We start from the raw sequence: 25,178 nt of genomic DNA, 5'->3' as shown, positions 1-25,178 counted from the left end.
CTTCACCTTTACATTTTTGAGACAGGGTATCATTATTTCATAGTCTACACAGTGCTACTTTAATCTTGATCTCCCATCTCACAATAGGAACATTGGCCTTATAGAGTTGTGTTAACACTTTTCAATTTTGACTTGGGACCTGGTGATCCAAACTCAAATCCTCACACTTGAACAGGAATCACTTTAGTAGCTGAGCCATCTTCCTAGATCTGATTTTTTTTAATTTAATGTTTTTGGACCATTATTGACAGCAGGTAAAATGTAAGCTTAGAAACTGAAACCACAAATCTGGTAAGTGTACCTTTTTAGGTATCAGAGGAGCAATAGTACCCTGAACCAATATAGTACAATACCAGTTTAAAAGTACTTTCCGTCAATTCTCTTATTGAGTTTTCAAACCAGGCTAATGTTAGAAGTACTGTCATACTACATTCATAACTAGAAACAAAAGAGTGCTTAGTGGGAATAATTACTCATCTAAGAGTACAACAGACAAACAAACAAAAAAACTAAGGCTTGGAAAAAATGATGGTTTGGTATTAGGTGCACTTCCATAGTTTTATGCTTTGTCAAAAGTGTGAGCACCTGAAATCCTCCACAAATAAATAAATAATTAAATAAATAAATAAATAAATAAATAAATAACAGTGTGAGCAGTCTTAGGAGATTCCTTAGATCTGTGTCTTGCTTCAACAGTGTTTGGATGGAACAGAACCTGGGCCCCCCTTTGTTAGCTTCCACCTCTCCTCATCTGCAGCCACAGCCTCCGGGATCATCTTCTCACCGCCTTCAGCTCCCAGGACCAGACAGTACCATCTCTTTGCGGGTAGCTCCAGACTGAGTCTCAGCCATGATCTCCCAGATTTGTCAGAATTATTCCACCGAAGTGGAGGCTGCCGTGAACCGCCTGGTCAACCTGCACCTGTGGGCCTTCTATACCTACCTCTCGCTGGGTTACTTTTTTGACCGGGATGACATGGCTCTGGAGGGTATAAGCCACTTCTTCTGCGAATTGGCCAAGGAGAAGAGCGAGGGCACCGAGCGTCTCCTCAAGTTACAAAACAATTGTGGAGGCCATACACTCTTTCAGGATGTGAAGAAGCCATCTCTAGATGAGTGGGGTAAAATCCAGGAGGCCATGGAAGCTGCCCTGGCCTTGGAGAAGAATTTGAACCAGGCCCTCTTGGATCTTCATTCCCTGGGCTCTGCCCATACAGATCCTCAACTCTGTAACTTCCTTGAAAACCACTTTCTGGATGAGGAGGTGAAGGTCATTAAGAAGATGGGAAAACACCTGACCAAGCTCTGCAGTGTTGAAATGAGAAGAGGCAGGCCGCTTCCCACCACCTGGCTAGCTTTACCAGAAATAATGACACAGAAACTGTATTATTTTAAACACTGCGTGGCCCATTATTTTTAGCCTCTTCTTGGCTAGTTCTCACATCTTGATTAACCCATTTCTAATAATCTGTGTAGCACCACGAGGTGGTATCTTACCAGGAAAGATTCAGCATGTCTGACCTTGTGGCAGGATCCATGGCATTTGACCAGAGAGGAGAGGCATGCTCACTTCCCTTCTTCCCAGCCTTCTATTCTGTCTACTCCACCTACCTAATTTTCTGACCTATTAGACCAAGCAGTTTTCTTTATTGATTAACCAATGAAACAGCAGATTGACAAATGATCTTCCCACATCGCCACAGGTTGGCTGCTGGACCCCAGGTATCTCTGAGCGAGTACCTCTTTGAGTGGCTCACTTTCAAGCATGACTCAAAGGCCTCTCCTTCCGAGGGGCTCCCACCTCTGCTCTGCACCAGCCCACCTCAGTACCTTCACCTAAATCTCTCAAGAAGCCACTAGGCAGCTTTGTAATGCCCTGGAGCCCCTCTCAAGTCTTGGACCAAGTAAAAATAAAGCCTTTGAAAGAGCATAAATAAATAAATAAATAAATAAATAAATAAATAAATAAATAAATAAAATTAAAATAGCAGTGTGACATGGAGAAGGGTGTAAGAACATAGTAGCAACATCACTACCAAAAAACTGTAGAGATCATTGCCTTCTCTCATCCACTGTTTTACAGAAGAGAGAAATGTCCTCAATTATAGAAGTCTCCCAAGTGATGTTGCAGAGCTTAAGGACTAGATTCAAATAAGAGAACATACATTAACTTAGGATGTGAAAAAGGATAGCAAATGATTTTGATTAATTAATCTTACATATTTAACTAGCTCATACAGTACAGTAACTTTGGGACAGAATATGAAGCTCAGTGGTAGAATACTTGTCTAGTATGTAAAAAGTTCTCAAATTGATCTGCAGCACCATTAAAATAAGTAGTGTTAGGAATATTTTCTAACACAAGCTCCCTGCCAACACAATATGCCCAATCAAGCCAAATGAAAACAAGCCAAATTAAGAAATATTCAGGTTTAATGGGAGTTCTGAGCTCTCAGGTGTCCCTGAGGGGGAACCAGGAAGCTACAGGACGTACCCCCTGGGAAGAAGAAAGGGAGACCATGTGTTCCTTTTGGGGGGGATCACTTAAATACCCTGGGGAGTGGTTCTGACCTGGACTGCTGGGATTTGGAGTCCAGACCAGGCCTGGGGGTTGGGATAGATGCAAGGGGTAGGGGTCTATGCTTCCAACTTGAAATTCCAGACTCTTTGGATATAGGGGTGACAGAAAATTGGAATGGTAATTATGACAAACATTTAGGCTCTCTTTGGAACAAAGGGCATACACTCAAATCTGGCTACTTCCTGTGGGCACAGGGCAGTGTGGTGTAGTGAGGGGAGATCCAGGTGACCATGTTTAGTGAGAGGTGTGGCTGGAAAGGCATCCCACTAACTGTCATCCCAGAGAAGGCAGGCATCTGTTCCTTGGGGGAGATGAGAAGGCAGGTGTCTAGGAAAAAAATGTTATTGCTTAAGATGAGTTTGCCAGAATGAGGATCAGGGAGGCCCTTCATTATGGCATCCTGGAAAACCGGAGGGTGGAAGGTCCTGTCTGCTGGACAGACCAAGTGTCTTGAGTACGCACCTGCTTGTGCCTGGAGAGATGGTACCAGCATGGGTGTCCCAAGAGCTTGGCAGCCAAGGGGGTGGTGAGGATTACCGTGTGAGGTCCTGTCCATTGAGGCTTGAGAGACCTAGGAGTTAACTGTTTGAGGAGTACTCTGTCCTCTGGGGAGAATGAGGCAGGCTTAGAGGCATTAGGGTCCACTGGTGTAGTGGCAGGAAGACAACTGTCAGAGTATGAATGAAGAAGGGATCTTAAAAGGGAAAGGTAGGGTAGGTATCCCACCAGTGGAGGAGTTTGAACTGGGAGGTGATGGTTAAGGAGAAAGGACCTGCCATAAAACAACTCAAAAGGGCTCAGGCCCGTGGAGGAACATGTGGTGGGCCTGAGGCGAGGGCCAATATATCAAGAATTCAGTGAAGAGCTTGGTTAGTTGTTGTTTGATGAGTCTCATTGTCCAAGAGATGTTGAGAGCTTCTGACACCAGCTCCATGACCCTGAGACACCACATCTGCTGTTTCCCTGGAGACTGGAAATGCTTCTATCCATCCTGTAAAAGTGTCCACAAGTGTTAAGAGATAACAGAGTTTTTATGAGTAGGCATGTGGGTAAAATTAACCTGTCAATCTTTGCCTGGTTGTTGTCCACGAAGCTGGTATATGTGGAGAGCTCCTTGTGGGTTGGCCTGGACACATGTCTGGCAGGAAGAGTGAACCTGTAAAATAGAATCTTGGAGATAGGTGGGGTTAAAAGGGGCTCCAAGAAGCGGAACAAAGCTTTGGGGAAACGGCTAAGGATATCTCCATCCAGTAAGGGTGCTGGACAAGCAGGTATCACTAAGAAAGAATTGGAGAAAAATTGTCCTACAAGAATGTAGGACAGTAGCAGAGTTTTAAGTAAGGAGGAACGGGTCCCTTCTACCCCCATAGTTGAAATTGGTGAGGGAAACTTAAGGCCCAAGTAAGAATAAAAGTAACGGACTTACCCGCCACTTTTAGCATGACCCTCGGAGAGGGTTACGGGGTATACCAAATTTGGGCAATGACAATCCTCTGCAAGGCTGGCACAGTGTCACTTGCCAATGGTGATGAGGCCGGACTTCCATGGCTTGGCATAGAGGACAAGCCTGCACGGGGGCATTGTGATTTCCAATGTTCAGGTTGCTAGCAGATAGGGCACAACCTTAGAGCAGTTGTAGCGCAATATCATGCCACATGACTACTTAGGCCACACTTGATAGAGCCTGTGATTGGCTTCCCTTGTCTTCATTCCTGTGACCTTAGGGCAGCTGGTAAGGCTTAGGCCTGTAGATTGTTGTAGCTTTGTCTGTCGGGAAGACTTAGCTGATTTTTTCAGGCATTAAAACTTTAAAGGCCATTTTCACCAATTCCCGCATAGGAGTTTAAGGACCATCCTCAACCTTTGTTTTTTTTTTTTTAACTCTTTCCTAATATCTGGTACTGACTGAGGAAGCAGAATGATTAATAGACAAGGAACCTAGCAGCTTTTCTACCTGAGAGAGATTTAAAAGAGAAAAGGGAGCATGGGAGGGGCTAGCTCAGTGCACAGAGGGGGTTCGGGAGTGGAAAAGCAACTTAGGAGGGGGAGGGGAAGGTGGATGTTGACCTTGAACCTTGGAATTGGGAAAGGGAGAGGAAAGAATGTTGCTCCACAGGAGGGGGATTGTTAAGTGTGGGCTTGAGGGAGTGGGGGAGGGGCCAGTGCCTCTGGTGCTATGAGGCTCTAGCTACTAAGGGGAGGGGGTGAGAGTGCAGAGACCAAAAACCCATGGACATATATATGTAAGCTCTGTTTATTTGTATCAGAAAGGCTCAATTTTAAAAGATTTTTGTAAAAGGCTTACCTGGTCATTTTTATTCTTTGCAACAGAATTTATTTTGCTAAAACAATGCTCATTCATTCCTCTTTCTTTTTTTCTCCTTTATCTGAGTAAGTTTGTAATGTGGTATTGTCTTCTTTATCCATTTCTGCAAATGAAATTAGTTTGCCTTAGGTCCCACATCAATAAATCAAATGTAATTGTTTAATTATGAATTATAACTACTTCTTCTCTATGCTTCATACTAAGGACATTGTTGATAATATCCTTTTTTCATTCTTTTTTCTTTTGAATGCATTGTTGTTGTTTTTTTGAGATAGATGTCAAAATATAACTATTAGTGACCATCTTCGACAAAAATATTACTTACCATGATAGGAACACGGGAATTAGAAAATAAAAATAAAGAGAACAAAGATGCAAGTGAAAATAATAAAACAGAAACATATGTTAGTTCCAGGAGAGAGTTCTAGTGAATACTGAAATTGCCATTACATTGTAAACATTGTAAATGCTTAGTTTACATTTGTTTAAAATACCCTGGACCCCAAAAGATAGGAGTAAGATAAAAAGCTGCACTAACATGATACAAAGAAAATGAACACACCAATTGAACATTAAAGGCTAATCCTTATTTAAATATTCTGTTGCTAGAATAAGACAAGTAACACTTAGACCAAAATATCCTGCAGACTAACCATTCCCTGGGTAGAATTCATTGTTATCTCCCTAAGAGAGTAGAAACTTAGCTGTATCCATAGACTTTTGTTTGAGGTAGAAACAGATCTGCTTCTCAATACCTGAAATAAAAAGGCTGAATATTAGTCACAACCATTGACAATAACCTTGAGAGAACAGAACTCTCTTATCTAAATCTAGGTGGTACCTTTGTCTGAGGTAGAAACAGATAATAACCTGGAAGAATAGAAGTAAGTTCGAACTCTGACCTTCGGTCAGGATGGAATGGCAACAACTTTGAGCAAGCTGAAACTCTCTGACCTATAGATAAAGATAGTAATAGGCTCACATTTTTCGGCACTCCACAAATAGCCTACTATATTTTTAATGGTTGTAATTTCAATGTTTTTTATATTGTCTTTTTTTTTCTCTTCTGGAAAGAGATGAATTTTAGTTGTCTGGTTAAAAAGACCAAAGATTGGTCTGTGACTAACTTCAGATTCTAATTTCTTTTGGTCATATCTATTAAATACTCCAGTATGAATCACTGTTTTGTTGTTGCTTATGATATTCTCTGTTTTTCAGTTTACAAAAGATGTAGAGAAATGTTACTATGCATGTACGCTAAGGGGTCTTTGAAAAATAGGCTTATAATTATAATGTAACATATCTAAATCTCCATAAGCAGTTCTAGAGGATATCCATATTGTTTATACAGTCCTGAATTAGTTAATAACAAAAATATGTTAAGAAAAATTATCATCCAAATTCATCATTGTGTAAGCTTGATAGAGTGTACTTATACAAACATAAATGGTATAGCATAATTCACACTGATAATATATAATTTCTACACACACATACAGACAGAGGGGCGGAGAGAGAAAGAAAGGGAGACAGAGAGAGAAATAGAGAGAGAGAGAGTTGTTCCTTGGATCACAGTGAATAAAACAATATGTAAGTAAATAAAACACAAGAGATAATATAATACAGTCAAAAGATACACTAATGTAGGACAATTGAAATGCTTGCAGAAATACAGTAAACATTTTCTGTAAGCAGGAGTGTTCTCTAAGTATAAAAAAGGGTATAAGGTGTTGTAATATACAAGTAAAGCAGTAACATAATTGTCACCATCATATAGTATTATGAAGTGTAAATAAATTATATAGGTTACATTTTATACAATTGGACATAAATTGGGCTTGTTTATACTAGTATCAACACAAATGTCCAGAAATGTGTCACTAATGCACTTTGTTAAGACATTCTGTGTTGGGCCAAAATTATCTCAGGACCCGTACATAGAGGTCCTTTAGGGCAGAGAAAAGCTTGACTTGAGTTTAAGGGAGCTGAGTGAGGATGAGACAGCAAAAACTAGGTACATGCCCCTCCAGCCAGAGAGAGAGCTTGGCTGTGTCTCATTGGCAAGAGGTACCCCCACATCACATGATGTCACTTAACCTATATAAGCTGATGTTCTCAGTAATAAACTGAGTTCCTGCTTTGACTTGACTCCCTATCATGTCTTATTGTCCTGAGTTGTAGGACTGTGGAATGGATGGATAGCACATTCACCTTTCTCTGGGGAATAAGGAGGCAAAGAAGGCCTAGCAATTGGTGCCAGAATGTGGGGCAACTCGTCCCAGGGAAAAGTGGTTGTCAAGGTGAGTGGTACTACATGATGGGTAATGCAACTTCACACGAAAATGATGTGGTGCTTAAGGCATTGAGATATATGCTCGTCTCCCAAGACCTGGAATTGTCAGACTACAATTACCCTGGTCCCCTGGGTACCCACTGGGAATCTTTTCTCATGGGACACATGGAACCAGGTGGAGACTCTGGCCAGAGAAAGGGAAAAACAACCAATTAACCAAAAGAATGGAAGAAAAGGAGACAGATGATGGGGAAGAATAAAAATAGGCACAATTTACTGAAGAGAGATCCCAGGGAGAAGGAATAAGGCAGGCAGAGACAAATACAACAAAAGAAATGAGATATTGTCTATAATGAGAGTGGCCACATCCTTATGCCCCAAGCCACCCTGGAAAGGATAAATTAGGAGAGGGGAAGAGGACAAAAAAGGGGCTCCATCTTGACAAAAGAAAATTAATATACACTTGGGTGGGGCTGGACAGGGAAAAAGGAAAGTTCAGGCCTCTTATCCTTCCAGAGTTGTCCGCAAATCTCCTAGGACATGATTTGTTAGGACAAATGGATGCCTTTATTACCACTGGCCACCTAGCCTTTTATGATGATAAAACTGAGCAAGGTGTCATCAGGCAGACCCCTGACACCTGGATTCACCCCAAAAGTAGAGGCTACTGCCCCTAGGGTCCCCCCATTAAGTGGACACCAGGTAAGCTGGTATGGGTGGAGCAGTGGCCATTACCTGAACTTAAACATAAGATGCTCAAGGATAATGCCCTCAACGAGCCCCTGGAACAGTCCTGTGTTTGTGATATGTAAGCCTAATGGGACCTGAAGAATGTTACAGGACCTATGAGCAATCAATGCCAATATGGAGCTAGTAGGGGCCCCTTTAAGGGGCTTACCTTGGGTCCTAAAAATCCCCTCCAAGTTTCACCTCACTAAAATTGATCTAAAAGATTGCTTCTTCTCAATTCCTCTTCATGAGGAGGATTGTGAAAAGTTAGCCATTTCCATTCCTATAGTTAACTCCTCTTGACCTAACAAGAGATACCACAGGAGATGGCTAATAGTCTGGTCTTTTGCCAACAATATTTGTTTAGTATTCTCTATCCTTATTTTGACAAAGATAATAACCTCCTATATGTTTATGTGGATGATCTAATCATTGGGTTGTGTATTTGGAGGAATCAGGGCTAGCTCTATGGGTAACCACTATTATTGATATCCTCCAATAACATGGCTTTAAAATAGCTCCAAACAAAATACAAAAGTTACCCCCATTTCATATATTGGCATCCAAATTAACACTCACTCAAGCCAAAACGAATGGATCCAAATTAATCCGGCCCAAGCCTCTCACTTTATTGGGGTTACAAAAGATACTGGAGAAAATGAACTGGGTTAAGTCCTGGTTGCCTGTAGAGACTGGGAAACTAGGTGTGTTATATAATCTCCTTTTAGGGAGTCAACTTTATTAGATCATTTTCTTACCCCCTGAGGGTCGTCAGGAACTCACTGAATCCGTCAACGAGCTTCCTCAGGCTTCTTTGGCAAGATATAATGCTTACATTCCAAAGGCTGGATATTGTTAGGGAAATAGACCAAGCTGGCTGCCGTTGTTCAGCAGTCACAACCACTAGAATGGGTATGCACCACCATGGGGGTCACTCACAGAGTGTACTCTCTAGTTGATCAAATAGCTGATATGATTATAAATATCAGGGACATGTCTCTCCAACATTATGAAAAAGATCCCTCTAAGTTAATAATTTTATTCAAAATTAAGGATTTAGAATGGGTGGCCAGATATTGTTCTTGACTGAGCCTTGCACTGGAGGGATTTCTGGGGACCCTGGATACTCTCTTTGGGGAGTCCTGGTTAGTGGAGTTATATCAAAAAACTACACTGGAGTGTCCCCTTAGTCTTTTCTTTTAGGCCCCTGCCCCAAGACTTTACTGTTTGCACAGATGGTGGGAAGAATGGGGCAGCCTTTATAGTTTTCCCTGCATGGGGAACCAAGACAAAGATTACCAAAATTCTCCCTTGTGTGTGGGGGGGATCTGCTCAATATAAGGAAATGATGGCCATATGTATTGCCCTACAAGAGATTCCAGAACCCTGAAACCTCTATTCAGCTCTTATGTGGTGAACCTACTGCCACACTTACCCTATGCTTATATCAGATTAAATGCTAATCCTATTTCTGCCTTGATGATACAACTTGGATTGCTCTTAGAAGGTAGGAAAATAACCCATTTATATTCAACATCTCAGAAAACACAAAAACCTCTTTGGCCTCATTTCCCAAGAGAATGCTGTTGCAGATACTGCAGCTTCAGGAGCCTGTCTCATAGAGGTCTCAATTCTGCCCATACAAAATGCTACCCAAATGCATGACTTAACCCATGTCAACTGGAGAGGACTCAAATAACTATACTCCCAGATCCCTGCAACAGAATTAAAGAGAATTATTTACATATGTAAGACTTATCAAGAGTTTCTCTGCACCCTTCCCTTTATAAGGGCCAGGGGTTAACCTGAGAGGGTTAGGACCCAATATCATCTGGCAAACAGATGTAACACATTACCCTCCATTTGGCAAATTAAAATATATGTTTGTGACCATAAACACACACTTTAAGGAATGCTGTGCTACCACTCACATATGAGAATAGGCAACCCATGCCAAAAGCTATTTCTTAAAATTTTTTGCTACCTTGGGACTACCACAACAAGTCAAGACTGACAACGGCCCCTGTTTTATAAGTAAAACATTAAAAGAATTATTTGAGAGTTGGAATATATCCCATAACACTGGGTTCCCATACAACCCTCAGGGTGAAGTGATTGTCAAAAGACATCAGCAATAACTCAAAGAGGTTCTTATAAAACAAAGAGGGGGAAAAGTCTCTCCCCATTTATAACTGCAAAAGGCATTATTAACCATCAATATTTTAAATTTTCAAAAATCAGATGAACAAAATAGATTCCAGAAACATTGGGGATCCCTACCAATGAGGCCCTGCCTAAAGGTTAGGTGGAATGATTCTCTCACTAACCAAAGGAGGGGCCCAGATTCCTTGTTGACACAGGACTGAGGATATGGTTGTGTCTTTCCAAACAGAGGGGAATTGCCTATATGGCTACCCACTCATAACTTAAGGTTTCTCCACCCCCCACCCAGGACAATGGGGAAGACCAAGATGACCAAAAAAAGAAATAGATTATGGTGGACAACCCTTAAATTCAAACACAAGTAAAGAAAATCACCACTGCCCCAAGGGAGATTGACACTTGAGGAAAGTGTTGCCTGTTTAACTATTTCAGATGGCTCTCCTGATGGTAATTATATTAACTCTTCTCTCAGGGATCAAGGTCCAAGCAGCAAGCCCCCACCAACCACAGAAGATGATGTGAATCCTGTTGAGCATTGGCACTGGAGGGATCCTAAACCAGACTTCTCAGATGACAACACCCTGGACATAGTGCCCTGACCTGACATTTGACCTCTGTGATTTGGCATGTAGTAGCTGGGATGTGGGATACTGGATTCTGGGGATTGAAGGGAGACCTAAATACGGAGGCTTTGGGGGGTGCATCCTATCCTAGGCATCTTACCCTAATGAACCTGGCTGTTCTCATGTTCTTAGGAGACATGCCCTCCTGCAGACACCATTTTATGTATGCTCAAGAAGCAAATGGGCTGCTTCCACTATTAGAATCTGTGGGGGGAGGGGGCTGCTGATTACTATTTCTCTTCCTGGGGATGTGAGCAGACTGGGATTGGACACTGGCTAAATCAACATGGAGATATAGTGATCTCAAGGATCTCCTAGGTACCCCTATCCTGGAACCCCCTATATGGACGATGTACTCAATTCAGATGTAACCATCTGATATTAATGTTTACAGATCACAGGGGAAAAAAGAGACCTATCCAGGTTATCTGGAAGTATGTGGGGATTAAGGCTATACTAAAAGGGGTATGATCATGTCCTTATCCTCATGCTTCATATGGAGATACTTTGAGGACTTTCTTTGGATGCAGGAGCCTGCTTTCAAGCCAATGTCCCTGAGGAACTGCTGTAAAGAGGAGAGCAAATCCTTTTGTTTCATCTTGCCTCGCTAGCTTACACCTGAAATAACCACACAGAAATTGTATTAATTAAAGTACTGCCTCACCCTTTATATCTAGCCTCTTCTTGGCCAACTCTCACATCCTGATCTAACCCATTTCTACCAATCTGTATAACACCACAAGGTCATGGCTTACTGGGAAAGACTCTAACCAGCATCAGTCTCAGGCAGGAGCTTTACGGCATCTGCCACACTGCCCTTCTTCCCAGCATTCTGTTCTGTCTATTCTGCCCACCTAAGTGTTGCCCTATCAAAAGGCCAAGGCAGTTTCTTTATTCAACCAATGAAAGCACCACATAGACAAAAGAACCTCCTACATCAGTGTACATGCCTGTATATACCTCAACTTTACATACCCCAACATCAACTTTATATACCAACAACCCCCCACATCATCTACCCCTAAGGTATTCTTCACCAAGCCGCCTAGAGATTTGATGAAGACCATTAATACTGCCTTTATGACTTTAAACCTACCCTGAAGCCACTGAGGCCTGTTGGCTTTGCTTACAATCACTACCCCCTACTTTGAAGCCTTTGGGGTAAATGGCTCTTATGAAATACTGGATAAAGCTAATATTTGTAGATGGGAAAACCCTGAAATTGGGAAGATGTCGGGACTGACTATCCTCCTTTGGCAGATGTCAAATGCAACTTGTGTCTCGTACACCAGACACCCTCTTCTTAACCGCACTTGTGATGTGGCTGTTGGGTCTATAGCTTCATGGAGGATGCCAAAAGATCATGGGTATTTTGGGGTCTGCCAAGAGATGGGGGTTACTCCCTGCCTGTCTGACCCACTGATCATCCAGTGTAACAATACTTGCCTGCTTGCATTAATTTTCTGTCATGTGCTTTCTCTCATGCAAGAATAATTCCCGGCCCGAAGGCATAATAGAGAGCCCCTAATGGCCCTGGCTGTCATCACATTGATGGGGTTAGAAGTGGCTGGGACTTCCCTGGGCACCTCATCTCTGGTGATTTTACAACAAGAAATGGGAATAATTTGCTTGCAATTTACAGCAACATTAGAAAAGACAGATACCACATTATGTTATTTACAAAAGTCTTTGGATTCCTTAGAAAGGGTAACTTTACAAAAGAGGGGAGGTTTGCACTTGCTTTTTATGGAACAGGGAGGAATTTGAAGGGCACTTGGGGAAGAATGTTGCTTCTATGCAAACCATTCCAGGATAGTTATAAGAACCCTAGATAAGTTAAGAAAAGATATTGATTCATTTAAGTCAAGGACCCCCATGAGACCTGGCATAATTGGTTGCCATGGCTTACCACACTTATCCGTTCCCTAATTGGGCTGATGGCTATTTGTTTATTGATTTGTCTTTTTGGCCCATGCATTCTCCAAAGGCTGAAACAAGCATTCTAAAAAAAGATTCAACAAGTACAACTCATGGCCCTTTGAGTACATTATGATGGACTCAATACATCTCACCCCATAAATGAACTTTCAATTTGAGGATACACAGGCCTACACTCCAGATAGGGGTGGCCCTGATCTGTACTCTCTCCCTGGTGGGCTATTCTGGCTTGGTGACCTTCGGAATAGGGGGTGGGATATAAAACAAAAGGGAGAGATGTTGTGCCAAAATTATCTCAGGACCTGTATGTCCAGGCCTGTAGGACAGAGAAAGGCCTGGTTCGAGTTTGAGGGAGCTGAGTGAGGATGAGACAGGAAAAACTAGGTAGATGCCCCTCCAGCCAGAAGGAGAGCTTGCCTGTCTCTCATTGGCTGGAGGTATCCCCACATCATATGATATCGCTTAACCTATATAAGCTGATGCTCACAGTAATAAATTGAGTTCCTGCTTTGACTTGACTCCCTATTGTGTCTGATTGTCCTGCATCATGGGGCTGCAGATCTGTTGTCCTGTGTTATGATGCTGTGGAACAGGCAGATAGCACACATACTTTTCCCTGGGGAATAAGGAGGCTAAGGAGCATAGCAATTCTGGCAATAGGCAGCAGGGATTTTCAGTTCCATTAGAATTTTTTGTTACCAGTATCATACATGAAGCTCAACATTAGGCAAAATGTTGTTATGAGGTATATGGCTATAAAACAAATCATTAAAGTTAAAACTTTTTTTCTGTGATTTGATGTGGAAAATCAAATGAATAGTTAATTAAAGCAATTTAAAAAAATTAACATAGAAGTATGATTAAGAAATACAATTAATATGTATCTTAAAATTAGGAGAGTGAAATTTCATTTTAATGATTACAGATACTCTGTCAACCTTACCCTCTTTGTATGTAATTTTAATCTTACTCATATAACTTTGCTTAATAAACTTTACATTATTCACTTTTTCCTCTCTCACACACTCGTTTCTGAAGAATACTGGACAGTAATGGTGGCACAGCCTCAATATTACTGCCCTAAAATTTCCTCTGCCAAAGAAATATCTATTATTTTTTAGTTCATCTTCAGTCAAATTATTAAGATGGAGACAGAATGAAGTCTAATTATTTGCCAGAATACAGAAAGAGTTACTTCCCGCCTAACTCCAGATGGCTTTGTCCCCTTATGAAATTGGGCTTCCATTGTCCATGTTCCTTACAACATTCTCTTCCAATTTCCCACCACATTGCTCCTGGAAACTCCACTTACAGTATGCATTGGTTTTTCTAGTTCAAACCAAACTCTTTACTTTCCACCTGCAAACTACTTCTAATGCCCTCTTGACTTTTACCAACCTATACAGATCTTGTCTGTTGGACCTGGGATCTGAGGTCCTGAAGGAATGAAGCTATAGTCTAATGCTGCAGATAACCTCATTTCAGTTTCAGTATACTCTTATACACAGATGTAACAAACAAAGTGATGATCAATGGAAGGTTGTTTGAGTTCAGAAAAACATGAGCAGAAAATATGTAAATAAATATCAGGAAGCATATAATAAACATTAACCAAGCAGCTCTTTCCCAGAATTGTCTCAAGATAGAGCAGTTTACGTACAATGGCCTGGCATATACTATAGATTATAACAGGAAAAGCACAAAAGCAAGGGAGAAAGCATATTCAAATTCAGGGTACACTGACCAGACAGGGTTCTATAGCTATGTTCTGACTTCCAACAATAATAAATGTGTCTTATAATTAAATGTATATGTTTGTTACAGGAGGCACAAAATCACAACCAAGAATAATCCAGTGAACAAAATGAACCTGAGGTAAAAGGCCCTCTGCCTTTTTTCCTAGAGTGTCTCTCACACTTCTACAAGACATTAGTCAACATGTGTTATTCTTAAGACCATGTTCCATTGAAGTCCTAGGAATTACACTGTCAGCTTTATCACAGCAGTGCCTTTAGTTCTGGGACTGATTTTATGTATTAGTTACTTGTCCTGTTATGGTACCAAAATACCCATCAAAGACTCAAGTAAAAAAAATGTTTCTTTTAGCTCACACTTTAAGAAGAACTCCATCATTGTTTTGAAAACATTGCTGAGTGGTGAGTGCTTGCATTAAACTCTCTTTCTCCTTTTCATTTGGCAGTTAGGCTGGGTCTTCCCACTTCTGTCAACTTAATCTAGAAAATCCTTTGCAGACATATCCCAGATATTTGCCTATAATGTTATTCTAGATCTTGTCAAGCTTACAATGAGAATAAATCATTTTTTCTTTTCAAATATGTTATTTTATCTAAAGAGGATTCTATTCAAGTTTAGTGTACTCTGGGCCCTTAATGGTCATTTACTTTCTATTCTTAACTTTTTAGTACCATGGTAAATTTATTGTTTGCTGAGTGAAAAAACTTCCAGCCATTGAATTTCCCTGGGTTTCTTAGTGAGTTCCCTATAAAACCTTCAGTAGAAAAGCAGTTATCAGTGATTATGCATTCCGTTTTTCCAATTAACAGAAAATCCAAATAGAAGTGATCTAAAGAGTAAAGAAATTTATTACTGCCATTAAAAGTTCAAAACAAATAATACACTGTGTAAGTCATTTAATTAGTTCAATGACATCATTAAGGATTCTAATTCTTTCCAGTTTCTTGTTCTTCAGACTTTGCTGTGACAGCATTGCCCTTGGACTTATTTTCTTCCTGGTCACAAGGTGGAGATCAAGCATTTTATTGTCATACCCACCTGTAGATCTTTATTTATATTACATTTGCCAAAAATGAATTACATGCCCATATTGAAGAAAACATTTACAATAATAAAGAAATGACTAAGATAAAATCAAGTTATTCAGGAATTATTCCCGAGTCACACATTGGAGGTATAAATTCTCATATTAAATTGTAATTCAAGCTAACTTAGCACTGGCATTTATCTCTCTCTGCTCCATTACTGCATGAAAAGTGACTAGTTGTGTTAAGCTCCCATTACCTTGATTTTCTTTGACCATATCCCCTGAAAATGTAAGCCAAAAAAACCCTTTTATTTCTTATCTTTCTCTTTGTCATATATTTAGTCATAGCATCAAGAATAGTAACTAATATGGTGTACAAAACATAGGTTTCATTATATCTTATTATTGGGGTATCATGGTTCTTTTCTCATACTCAACCCTCTGCTTTACCCTCTTTTTTTACTCTTTCTCTGTCATTACTGCCCATCTTCTCTTCAAATATTTTCACTTCTATATAAATTACATATATACACACACACACACACACACACACACACACACACATATATATATATATATATATATATATATATATATATATATATATGACATGTTAGGCATATTTTTCATTATTTAATTGAAATTTAATTTTTCATGCGATTCATTCTGATTATGATTTCTCCTGGTGCAACTAATTCTAGATCTTCCCCCTTATCCTACTCAAATCCACATCCTTTCTTGGTTTCTCTCATTAGAAAACAAACATAAAAGCAAGACAACTAAATGAAATTTTAAAAATTAAAATTTGTAAAAATATAAAGAAAAAACAAGAAACATACATACATGCAAACACTCAAAGAACATTGGAAATCATAATATAGAAGTAAAAGACTGGTATATCAAAAAATGCCCAAACAATACAATATAAGACAACAATTTTATAATAATACCTTTGATTTCCTTTTGTTTTGGTCACCTACTATTTAACATGGGGCCTACACTTAAGTGGGATTAATATACCCAAGGAAAGTCCATTGGAGAAACTGGTATTTTCCTTTGGAAGCGATTGCCAACTGGACATAGATATAGGTTGGGTGGACACTCATGAGGATTTTTCAGCACAAGGACCAATCTGTCTTGAACCTATGCAGGCCTTGGGCATGCTGCCACAGTCTCTGTGAGCTAATTATATATATATATATATATATATATATATATATATATATATACACACACATATAATATATATATATATATATATATATATATATATATATATATATTCATCCTTTTATGTCTGTAAGACACTATTTCCTAGGAGCCATCCTTCTTTTGTGGCTTTTAAAATCTTCCTGCCTCTTCTTCTGAATATCTCCCTGATACCTGTGTGTGAAGGGTCAATGAAGATATCACATTATAAGATCAAATGTTCCATAATGTGTCATTCTCTGCACATTGTCCAGTTGTCTGTTTCTGTATTAGTTACCATCACTGTAAGGGAAAGCTTCTCTGAAGATAGCTAAACAAATCACTGATCTATGGGCATAGCAGAATGTTATTAAGAACCATTTTCTTGCTATGCTTCTTGGTAGAACAATCTTACATGGTTTTCCCCTAAGCTCATAGCTTATTTAGTTCTTGGCAAACAATGTAGTTCAAAGCATGGGTTCCATCTCCTGGATTAGGCCTTAAATGCATTTAAGTCTTAAAATGCAGTTGGTTAATACCACAACATTTGTGTCACTGATTCATCAATATATCATAGGTATAGGCAATATGCCCAAACCCAAAAAGTTCCTACAAAAGCCAACAAGGAGACAGAGTTCCATATGTAAAAGCAAATAGCCTTTATTTTAAGCAAGTTTGCAAACTCTGTCTCTCTGCATGTCCAATGTATTTCTTTATTCTTGCATCATTGTTAGCATTTGGTAATGTATGCCTATTGATGATAGTCACCCTGGCTATGTTGAGAGGGAATCTCAATGAAACTTTGATTTCATTTCCTTACTAGAAAAGCTCTTTAGGTTTGAATTTCTTTAAAAAAATGTTTTGTATTTTTCTAAGAGTAGATCTCTTGCTTTATTTAATCATCTTAAAAAGAAAATATATTATTAGTCGAGAATATTTTTGTATTTTCCTTCATCAGGTGGAGTAAGTTTCCTTCCCATCTATTATTTTAATAAGGAAATTTTAATCATGAATAGATACAATGTTGCTTTTGTTGTTGTTCATTGCATTAATCTTGCTCTAATTGTGTTTTTCTTTCTCTCAAACTGGAGGGATTTTATTACCCATGATATATGACACCTGGTATCTTTCTTCGATTTTGAATTTATTTATTTATATGGTGTATGTGTGTTTGTGTGTTTATGTGTGAGTGTGTCTATTCACGGAAACTATACAGACAAGTATGGAGATCAGAGGTCAAGTCATGGGAATTAGTTCTCTCCTCTGCCTTGCGAGTTAAATGGTGACTGAACTCAAGTTGTCAGGCTTGTCAAGTGTCCTTACCTGCTGAACCCTCTCATTGGCTCTGTTTTATCATCATTTTAAGAGTTACTTTATTTGATTTTATGATAACATTTATAAATATAAATAAAGTAAAAATTACATGTGTAGGACTTAGCCAACCATGATAAGCTTAATAGAAACAGACCACCCAAAAGAAGTTTTGAACTTCCAATTGGTTATCATCTGCCAGTGTAGGACTCAGTTTAATGGAGGCCCGAGTCTCAGTAGTTTACCCTGAGGCAATACCTGGTTGCAGGAAGGACCACAGAGATTATCCAGGCACCACCCAAGAACAGACCACCCAAAGGAAATTCCTATGTTCCAACCGTTGAAGATAGGATCACCTGCTAGCACACATTCACCAGGAGACCCCTAGACAAATGTTAGTCAATCAGGGGCCCTTAACCTTAGAAAATCCTCACCCCCACCTTTACTACTCTAAAAGCCAAACTCTAACTGAGCTCTGGGCTCTCTGATCATTCTAATACGTTGGACACACGGAAAGTCCGAGTTTGCAAACTTGTATAAAATAAAGGCTCTTTGATTTTACATATGGGACTGAGTCTCCTTCTTGGTTTTGGGGGGACCTCATGGATCTCGGCATAATACGTGTGTTAATGGAGTATTTTTCCTCTCTATTCTTAAGGTCTTTCAGAATCCGTTGTAATCTGGCACTTCCGACTTCTCTACAGTACATGAATATTGCTGCAGTCATTTTATGATTTGGGGAAAATTTTACCTCACTATCTCTATAATTGTTTTTCTTCATATTAGGGAACTAATATCTAATTTTTATCTATTGTTCGTGATTTCAGCTCTGTCCCATAAAAGGTTTGGCTTTCTGTTGCTGGAGCTATGGTTGATCGGAAATATTTTTATGTTTATGTTAATGATCTATAATTTAATTCAATTGCAGTTAGCGAACATTGTCTTAATGATTCTACTATGTAGTAATTAATTGGAATTTTATGGCTCAATTTATGGATATTTCATGTGAAATTGGACAAAATATATGCTCTCTTGATGCGCTATAAAATTTTAATTTAGACATATAAATTTATTGCTTTTCTTAACCCTTCTGTAGCCTTTCTAATTTTCCCTCTACTATCACTGTGTAAAAAGAAAGGAATTTTGATACTTCTAGTTAGAATTTTGGATTTCTGCATCAGTATATAAGGCTTTCTACACATATTTCAAAGCTCTATAATAAATGCTTATACATTTAATATGTTCTGATTGAATTGACTTATTATTAGGAAACAGTTCCTTTCCTAGTCAGTTTTGTCCTAAGATCTATACTTCGTCTGATGTTGATGCAGCTACTCCATTTGCTTTAGGAAGAGGGCTTGTATAGTATTGTCTGTCTTCATTCTTTAAAAAATTAAAACTATTTTTTAAAATATTCAAAATGTATACATTTGTTTAATGTTGAATCTTTTAAAAATATACTGCAATTATTTTATAGGATTATTTATATAGTTTCTATTTAATATAGTTATGAATATAGTTTGTTTTTTAATTACTTTTTTTAAACATACCACATACATGCTCTAGAGTATGTCATATAAATTTAAATATACTCCACCACATAGTAATGTATAATATGATATCATTGTAGGACTCTACTTATTACTTCAACAAATGTTATCAATATCAAAATTTCTTTATATAATTTTTATTTTTAATGTCCAGTTATCTTACAAAGAATTAAAAAAAATCACCTCCATTACTGCTTTGCAATTTTCTGACTTCTGTGGTCATTCTAATGTAACACATATCTGAATCTTTGAAGCTAACATCTACAAGTAAGAAAAAAAATATTTGTCATTTATCTTTCTAACTTCAGGTTAGGGCACGGTAAAGTAAGAAAAAGTCACATGGAAATATCTCACTATAGAAGCTTCCTAACGATATACTAAAGGAAAATATTTTTAAGGTCATTATTTATTGACAAAACTATCCATTTATAAAGAGGATGCTGCATATACATCTTGATCCCTAGCAGAAAAGCACTTGGTTATAATAAAGCAAATATCCGAACTGAAAGAAGAAACAGATAGTGAAATGCAAAGCAGTAAGGGGCTTTAATACCCTAATTTCCATGATGGGCAAATAAATCATGAAGAGAACAAAAAAAGGAAAAAGTAGACAGGCAGAATACCATAGACCAAATGTACCTACCAGACACCTCCAGAAAAACCAGCACACACCTTTTTAAATACACATTCTCCAGAACAGGTCAATGCACAATGCAAGTCTTAAACAATTTAAGCAGATTAAAATTTGTCAAGAATGGTTTCTGATCATAGTGGTATGAAACTGTAAGTAAGAAGGGATGTGTGTCTGTGCGTGCACACACATGTGGATTTAACAAAGGAGGTCTGGATAACTGCAGCAAAAGAAGGAACCTAAAGGACATTGTGCTAAGTGAATAAGCCAGACACAAGATACATGATATTATCTGTAGGTGGAATCTAAAATTGTCAAGGTCATAGAAACACAGAGTAGTGGTATTCAGGTTTGAGGGGATGTAGGCATGTTGCTCAAACTATACAAAGATTTCAAGAGATGGGTGAGTAATTTCTAAAAATCTTTTGTACTTTTTGTTAACTACAGTCAATAAATAGGTATTATATACTTGAAAAATGCCAGAAGAATAAATCATGAAGTTTCTCCACTCAAAAAAGCAATGAGCATGAGATAAAAGATGCATTTTATCGTGTTGATTTAATAACTCACATTGTTTACATGCACTAACATACATTACACTGTATACCATGGGTGCCTTTGATCTTTATTTGTTAGGTACATTCTAATGAAGCTGGAGAAAGGGAACAGAAACTCAATTTTCTACTCAAAGAACAGCATAAAATATCAGCTTTTCAAGAATTCAGAGAACTCATCCATGAACGGATGTTGAGCTTGCACTTACCAAAAACTTGACTGGGACAGCTGATATTTGAGAAAGGCAGTTAGAGAGCTGGTAACCGCTCATTCCTAAATACTGGCCTTTGCTTTGCTATAAGGATGGTGGTAATGCTCCAGGCTACATTTCTTCAACACCTTGCCAAAGTTTAAGATGTTTAAGCTTAATATTTTCACTTATTCTTTTTTTTTATTGAAAAAAATTTCCGCCTCCTCCCATCATCCCATTTCCCTCCCCCTCTCCCCACTTCTCTCCTCCTCTGCCCACACCTTTCCCTCTCCCTCTTCAGTCCAAAGAGCTGTCAGGGTTCCCTTCCTTATGTGAAGTCCAAGGTCCTCCCCCCTCCATCCAGATCAAGGAAGGTGAGCATCCAGACTGGTTAGGCTCCCACAAAGCCAGAACATGTAGTAGGATCAAAACCCCGTGCCATTGTCCTTGGCTTCTCATCAGCCCTCATTGTTCGACATGTTCAGAGAGTCCGGTTTTATCCCATGCTTTTTCAGTTATAGTCCAGCTGGCCTTGGTGAGCTCCCAATAGATCAGCCCCACTGTCTCAGTGGGTGGGTGCACCTTGAGTTTCTCTCCGTTTAATTTGATGTTAGCTGTAAGCTTGCTGTACATAGCTTTTATTATAATTAGGTATGACCCTTGTATCCCTAATCTCTCCAAGACTTTTATCAGAAAGGGATGTTGAATTTTGTCAAATGATTTTTCAGCATCTAATGAAATGATCATAAGTTTTTTTTTCTTTCAGTTTATTTACATGATGGATTACATTGATAGATTTTTGTATGTTGAACCAGCCCTACGTCTCTGCGATGAAGCCTACTTGATCATAATGGACAATTTTTCTAATGTGTTCTTGGATTCGGTTTGCCAGTATAGAGGATTTTTGAATCGATGTTCATAAGTGAGATTGGCCTGTAATTCTATTTCCTGGTTGAGTCTTTGTGTGGTTTTGGTATCAGAGTAACTGTAGCTTCATAAAAGGAATTTGGCAGTGACTCTTCTGTTTCTGTATTGTGAAATACATTAAGGAGTATAGGTGTTAGGTCTTCTTGGAAGTTCTGGTAGACTTCTGCATTGAAACCATCTGGTCCTGGGATTTTTTTGGTAGAGAGGTTTTTAATAACAGCTTCTAATTCTTTGCAACTAACAGGTCTATTTAGATTGCTCAACTGCTCCTGGTTTAAATTTGGTAAATGGTATTTATCTAAAAAAGTGTTCATTTCTTTTACACTTTCCATTTTTGTGGCATACAGGCCTTTGTAGTCAGATCTAATGATTCTCTGAATTTCCTCTGTGTCTGGGGTTATGCCCCCCTTTTCATTTCTGATCTTATTAATTTGCATATTCTCTCTCTGCCGTTTGATTAGTTTGGATAGGGGTTCATCAGTCTTGTTGATTTTCTCCAAAAACCAGCTTTTTGTTTCATTGATTCTTCGGATTGTTTTTTGTGTTTTTATTTTGTTGATTTCAGCCCTCAGTTTGATTATTTCCAGTCTTCTACTCCTCTTATGTAAGTCTGCTTCTTTTTGTTTTCTAGAGCTTTCAGGTGGGCTGTTAAGTCTCCAATGTGTGCTTTCTCTGTTTTCTTTAAGTGGGCACTTAGTGCTATGAACTTTCTTCTTAGCCCTGCTTTCATGGTGTCCCATAGGTATAAGTATGTTGTTTCCTTATTTTCATTGAATTCAAGGAAGACTTTAATTTCTTTCTTTATTTCTTCCTTAATCCAGGTATGGTTCAGAAGTTGACTGTTCAGTTTCCATGAGTTTGTAGGCTTTCTGGGGGTAGCCTTGTTGTTGAATTCTAACTTTAATCCATGGTGATCTAATAAGACACAGGTGGTTACTAATATTTTTTTTGTAACTGTGGAAGGTTGCTTTGTTACCGAGTATATGGTCAGTTTTCTAGAAGGTTCCATGAGCTGCAGAGAAGAAGGTATATTCTTTCCTCTTTGGGTGGAATGTTCTATAGATGTCTGTTAAGTCCGTTTGATTTGTTACCTCCATTAATTCTCTTATTTCTCTTTTAGGTTTCTGTCTGATTGACCTTTCCATTGGTGAGAGAGGAGTGTTGAAGTCTCCTACTATTAGTGTGTGCGGTTTGATGCCTGCCTTGAGTTTTAGTAATGTTTCTTTTACATAAGTGGGTGCTTTTATATTAGGGGCATAGATATTCAAGATTGAGACTTCATCCTGATGGATTGTTCCTGTTATGAGTACAAAATGTCCCTCTCCATCTCTTCTGATTGATTTAAGTTTGAAGTCAACTTTGTTAGAAATTTGTATGGCCATACCTGCTTGTTTCTTAGGTCCGTTTGCTTGATAAGCCTTTTCCCAGCTCTTTACTCTGAGTAGGTGCCTGTCTTTGTGGTTGAGGTGTGTTTCTTGTAAATTCTTTCTTTATTTGGATCCTGTTTTCTTATCCAATCTCTTAGCCTGTGCCTTTTTATAGGTGAGTTGAGTCCATTGACATTAAGTGATATTAATGACCAGTGGTTGTTAACTCTGGTCACGTTTTTAGTAGTAGATTTTGTGTGATTCCCTTCCTTGAGTTACGCTGGTGAAGGGTGTTTAGATGTCTCAGTTATTGTGGTCATTGTTGGACTCCTTGGTTAGTGATTTTCTTTCTATTGCTTTCTGTAAGGCTGGATTTGTGGCTACATATTGTTTAAATTTGTTTTTATCCTGGAAAATTTAGTTTTCTCCGTTTATAGTGAATGAAAGCTTGTCTGGGTATTGTAGTCTGGTCTTGTATCCATGGTCTATTAGTTCCTGCAGTACATCTATCCAGGACATTCTGGCTTTCTTGGTTTCCATAGATAAGTCAGGTGTAAGTGTAATGGGTTTACCTTTATAAGTAACTTGGCCTTTTTCTTTTGCAGCTCTTAATATTCTTTATTTATTCTGTATGCTTTCTGTTTTGATTATTATATGGCGAGGGGATCTTTTTTTTTTTTTTTGATCCAGCCTATTCGGTGTTCTGTATGCTTCTTGAATCTTCATAGGTATATCTTTCTTTAGGTTGGGAAAGTTTTCTTCTATAATTTTATTAAATATATTTTCTGTACCGTTGAGCTGAACTTCTCCTTCTTCTACTCCTATTATTCTTAGGTTTGGTCTTTATATTGTGTCCCAGATTTCCTAAATTTTTTGTGATGAGAGTTTGTTGGACTTGCTGTTTTCTTTGATCAGTGCGTTTATTTTCTCTATGGTATCTTCAGAATCTGAGATTCTTTCTTCTATCTCTTGTATTCTGCTGGTTATGCTTGTTTCTGTTGTCTCTATTTGTTTACCTAGATTTTCCATGTCCAGCCGGCCCTCTGTTTGTGTTTTCTTCTTTGCTTCCATTTCAGTTTTCAAGTCTTGAACTGTTTCCATTATCTGTTTGATTGTTTTTCCTTGGTTTCCTAGGGTATCATTCACTGATTTATTCAATTCTTCAAACTTTCTGTTATACTTCTCATCCATTTCTATAAGGGCATTTTTTTACATGCTCTTTAAGGGCATCAATCACTTTCATAAAGTCAATTTTTTCTACTTCTTCTTGATTATAGTGTTCATGTCCTCCTGTTGTGAGGTCACTGAGTTCTGGTGGTTTCATGTTTTGTTTTTTTTTTTTTTTTTTTCAGATTGTTGTGTGAATTCTTGCATTGACGCCTGCCCATCTCTTCCTCTGAATGTTCCCCTATGGATCTTCTTTTAGACCATCAGGTCTCCTTGCCTACTGATGTACTTTCCCAGTGATAGCACTCTCCAGTGATGGCTCTCCTGGTGCTCCAGTGATGTCTCTTTTGGTGCCGAGGTCAGATCTCTGTGCTGATTGGGTCACCCAATGATGTCTCTCCTGGTGCCGAGATCAGATCTCCGTGCTGGTTGGATAGCTTGTAAACAAAGTGCCTACCTTGCTTGCTGCAGGCATGGTATTGAAACAAAGGTACTCCTGCCCACCCGGTTGCCCTTAGTATTTGGCCCCAGCGCCCTGACAGGCTGAGCTGGGTGATGTTAAGTTCCCAAAGTGGGAAGGGAGGGAGAAGGGGGGAGGGTTCTGGATGCAAGCTGGGTGGGATAGGAAGAGAGAGGCAGTATGCAGGGAGTATAGGCCTTGCAGGAAGCACAGGAAATATAGGGTGGATGAGGAACATCTGAGTTCCGTGTCCCAGGGCTGCTGCCAAGGGTCGGAAACTCACCCCAATGATGGCTCTCCTGGTGCCAAGATCAGATCTCCGTGCTGCTTGGGTAGCTCGTAAACAAGGCACCTACCTTGCTTGCTTCAGGCAGGCTATTGAAAGAAAGGAACTCCC

The 25,178-nt window shown here is 39.0% G+C and overlaps 1 protein-coding gene across 1 annotated transcript; it reads left to right on the top strand.

Annotated features, from left to right (window-relative positions):
• Window positions 1–689: 689 nt before the first annotated feature.
• On the top strand, window positions 690–10,691 carry LOC142840270 (ferritin light chain-like). The gene is made up of 3 exons (XM_075956870.1): window positions 690–1,301; window positions 1,694–1,826; window positions 10,565–10,691. Exons 1-3 carry the CDS (start codon window positions 851–853, stop codon window positions 10,689–10,691), a joined length of 711 nt encoding a protein of 236 aa, XP_075812985.1. The 5' UTR covers window positions 690–850.
• The last annotated feature ends 14,487 nt before the right edge of the window (window positions 10,692–25,178 follow it).

This window comes from Microtus pennsylvanicus, chromosome X (genome assembly GCF_037038515.1).
Source record: "Microtus pennsylvanicus isolate mMicPen1 chromosome X, mMicPen1.hap1, whole genome shotgun sequence".
Taxonomy (NCBI): domain Eukaryota; kingdom Metazoa; phylum Chordata; class Mammalia; order Rodentia; family Cricetidae; genus Microtus; species Microtus pennsylvanicus.
This window is presented reverse-complemented; position numbering and strand designations above follow the sequence as displayed.